The following is a 4,427-nucleotide window of genomic DNA, read 5'->3' as shown; positions in this document are numbered from 1 at the left end:
AGAAAAGCTAACATATTATGTTCTCTTTATATCCAACAGAACTGCAACGAGGGTTCATGACTGCTCCTGCTGCACCAATAACCTATTGGTACCAAATAGAATGAGTTCCCTCGCAGCATATTCATGTCATGGAAGGGCAAGTGACCAGTGATAGACTTTATTTGGTCCCCCATAGTGCTCAGACCCTGTTCGTTTAGTTAATACTGTGACAATAACAAGCAGTACAAAATTTAACGAATGACATGTAAGAGAAAGAAAGAAAACTGGTGTTTTTAGTAGCTGATGAGAGAGAAACATGTCGCTGGCGAGAGAAAAAGAAGACAAATGGAGTTGATGTTTTATTTAGCATCACAGATACTCTTGGATCTCTTTTATTGTTTGATCGCCGCGTTTTCCCGTGTTTCACCGGAACGACCAATGAAGAAGACCTTTCACTCGCTCATCTAAGTCGTTGCGTTTAATAAACGGACATGTCCTAGCAATTTTATTTGCTCCTGGACTGAGAACTTGGGAGAGATTGAAGTTAGATTCTACACACGAGACTCTGTTCGAGCTACAGAACTCTAAATACTTAGAGAAACGTGTTAGATAGATTGAGGAAAAAAGAGCAAACAAAAGAAACATCATTAGGGGCAGTGGAAACTCTGGAAGAAAAATGAAACTTATTAGGCAAGAGATAAGCCGCAATCTGCGGTTGGAGTAGAAAACACAAGCTACCAAGATTAGAGTATACAAAACATTGCTGACGCGAAGTGCTTACGAGCAAAGAAATGCATTTAAATAAAAATAATCATATAGAGAAGACCGAGTTAGCAGCAGAGAACGTAACCGAAGTTTTGAACAACAGGGTAATGGATAAGAAAAAACATTGAGTTGAAGAAGCTTAATTCGGGTTTGATAAAAGTGAGGGAGTTTGATTGATAAGGAGGTATGGCTTAGAGTCTGATAATAAAGTAGAAATAACAAACTCAAAAGCCATGGAACTTAAGCTAACAAGAATGAAGAATGTAAGTTTTCCAAGGCTGCTTAGAATGGAAGTTTCATCATCCATCCTTAACTTTAATAAGATCAAAGAGGCCTAGAACATCATTGGTGTCTTCACTTTCTCCTTCAATTTTTGTAAATGATTGGTTTGTTCTCTTGCACAAAAATATTGTAGGAATAATATAAGTTTTTTAGCTGCATGAGGAGTAACTAGGCGAAAGAATATGAAGGTTTAGTAAATAATCAAAACAAATATCTTATAAAAATTAGTTTAAAAATTAATAAGATATAATAAATAAAGCAATATATATATTTTTGTAAATATTACATTGAATAACTAGAATTTGGTGAAAAATAATTAACAAATAATAATTTATTTAAAATTTTACATGATCTAATCCAAAATATAAAACTACAGAAAGCTAACAAATATTTATAAGAACGGGAAAAAAAATCCATTTACGATATTATTTTTGACATTTCATCAAAATCCGACAAATGGAAATGAAAACGAAAGTAATATCATGGATATTGTTTTTGTGGTTACCAAGCTCAATCTTAAAAATATTCACATGAAAATTGAAAGAAAAACACAACAGTGATTATTACATAATCAAAACATAATTCTTATTTTTTTAAAATTAATAAAATCTAATAAATAAATTTCTATTAATAAAGTAGAATTTGTTTTTTTCCTCATGAAACACATCGTCAAGTGAATAAATTTACCACATTTGAAAATTTATCTAATAAAATTTATCAATAAAACATGAATATAATGTTTCATTGAGTTTAAACTTTCATTCTTAGACTATGGTAATTATGATAGTTACAGTGACACTTTTTAAATGTGTAATTTTAATTTTAAACAAAGTAGGTTAACATTATATTTTCACAAACAAAAAAATTATGTAAATTCATTAGATATTGATAATTTAGAAATCAAATTTAATTATTAATAAAAAATAAAGTTATAAACCCGCACTTAGTTTAATTATATATTTTAATAATCAGTTGGTTTATTATCCATTTTGGAATTAAAAGTAACAAAACAAAATTAATTTTCGGTTTTGAACAGTGAATAATTAGTTAAATGATATATCACTATCAAATTTGTATCTCTTTCCAAAATGCAAAAATAATATCTTATTATTATAATCTTTTGCAATATTAAAGATTAATACAAAAGATTGAAAACACTTATATATAAAAAGCTATATTCAAATATATATTAAAATTTGAAATATGTTTAGTTGTTTTTTAAATTGCTCACCCGCCCGTAGGGCGGGTTTAACCCTAGTTATATATATACAAAAAAGAGTAGAAAGGTTGTGAGAGAGGAAAAGGCATCACGTGTTTAGTGACTTCAGAGAGCTGAAGAATCTCTCATTTGGAGCTTCCTTTGCGCTTACGTCATCGAATACGTCAGTGGCGGCAGAACGCTATTTTCAATTTTCCTCCCTTCAGAGAATCTTTGGGCCTTTAACTTTTTCTTATTGGGCCGATAACAAAGCTATTCAATCATACACATTTCAATTTTTTTATTCGGAATTGAGCATGATGACGCAGGGAATATTTTTAATTTATGTGCTGTCAGAAAAAAAACTGATTATTCTAGAACTTTATTTATCTAAATGATGATGATATATATTAATCCGATGATGATTAACACAGTTAAAAGATACAAAGCCGTCATATTTTTTTTTTTTTATACCCATGTTTTATAAAAAAAAAAAGATATATACGAGATTGACTTTTAAATAGTCTCTATAATTAATGAAAATAACATCACTTTTTTCACTTTAAACGTGGAACCTAAACAACATTAACAATCTCTTCTCTCCAAACCAACAAAACAAGGATATGGCTTCCCAAAACAGTGCGTATCCCTTCGGATATTATACGCCCTCCGACACTCGTCGTCGTTGGTGGTGGTCACGGCCTATAGCGACTCTGCCAGCACCTGGAGATCGTAAAGCCACTTCCAAGGAACTTGCGGCTTACTTTTCGCCCCTTTGGAGCGGCTTACTCACCGCCATCGCCATGTTCTTGATCTTCTTGTTCGCCGACGAAGCAGACCCCCACGCCAAATTATCCATCCAATCCATCGCCATCTCTCCATCGACCGCCACGTATCACGTTGACGTCCTCGTAAGAAACCCTAGCTCGAGATATTCTATCTATTACGACGACCGTGATGCTTCGGTGAGGTTCGGTCATGTAAACGTTGCGGTTTTTAAAATGATACGTGAGCGTAGCTACAGAGATCACACGGCTTTCTCGTTGGCCTTCGATGCTGGAGAGGTAATAAATGGAACCGACGTCGAGCTTCACATCAAACTTAGAGGGATGCATGAGCGTTACATAGATTATGATGAAGCTGGGCATTTTGATATTACATGTCACATCCGAAGCAAAGAAAACATTGAGAAGATTAATTGCCATTCCGGTTTTACACATATGAGGATGCTTGTTTAAGTTCAACTAAGCTTATAGCTTTTTTTTATCCATGTTTTTCCAGTTAGTCTATTAATTTTTTTTCTCCTCTTCCCTGCATTAAGATATATACGTATATGTATGGATATCTTTTCTCCATAACCGCTCTATATAATGCTTGTTTTATTAAAAAAATATATATTCCACTCTCAAATGCTCTATTTACTTAAGTTTAAAATGAGGGTTTAATTCTTAATATTAACAAAAATAAAATGCACCAACGATTGTTTTTCAAGGTGATTGCAAGAAGGTTGTTGATCTGATTAATGGCAAGATAGTAAGATACACAAGTGGATCAGAGAAGTAACTGGAAGGACTGGGTGGGAATAAGGCTGACGATGCATTTGTATTTCACTACAAGAAAACATATTTTTTATGAAGGCAATATATTCGTCGTAAATTCGTCGTTTTACGACGAATTAACCTCGAAATACGTTTCGTTGTAAAATGTCCGTCGTAACGGAGATTTCGTGACATAAATTCCTGGTAAAGCGTATGGCAAGGTTTCGTCGTAAACGAGATGTAAGTTTTCGTGGTAAACTCCACGTAACTGTTTCGATGTAAAGCAGACGTAAATACTTTCGTTGTAAAGAACACGTAAACATTTCGATGTAAAACCCTCGTTTACGAGGAGTTTACATCGTTTCTTATTATATTATTATTAATTAGTATATAATAAATTTTAATTTATATTTAATATTCAGAATTTAAAATAATTTAAATTTTAAAACGAAATATGAAAAACATATTTTTAAAAAAGCATTTAAAAGTCATACAATAATATTTAAATTCATAATACAAACAGAAATATTAAAAAAACTACATATCCTCGAAGTAGTCGGTGGAGTTGATCGGCTGTTGACGGGTTGGATCGGACTCTTGGGGATCTCGTACTGGCAACCCAAGAGCGGCTCGTCTCTCACTCAACATTCTCTGCATAACCGGGT

The 4,427-nt window shown here is 32.8% G+C and overlaps 1 protein-coding gene across 1 annotated transcript; it reads left to right on the top strand.

Annotated features, from left to right (window-relative positions):
- Positions 1-2,847: 2,847 nt before the first annotated feature.
- Positions 2,848-3,462, top strand: LOC106315123. The gene has a single exon (XM_013752889.1). The coding sequence runs from the start codon at positions 2,848-2,850 to the stop codon at positions 3,460-3,462; it is 615 nt and encodes a 204-aa protein (XP_013608343.1).
- The last annotated feature ends 965 nt before the right edge of the window (positions 3,463-4,427 follow it).

Source organism: Brassica oleracea, chromosome C9, assembly GCF_000695525.1.
Source record: "Brassica oleracea var. oleracea cultivar TO1000 chromosome C9, BOL, whole genome shotgun sequence".
Lineage (NCBI taxonomy): Eukaryota > Viridiplantae > Streptophyta > Magnoliopsida > Brassicales > Brassicaceae > Brassica > Brassica oleracea.
This window is presented reverse-complemented; position numbering and strand designations above follow the sequence as displayed.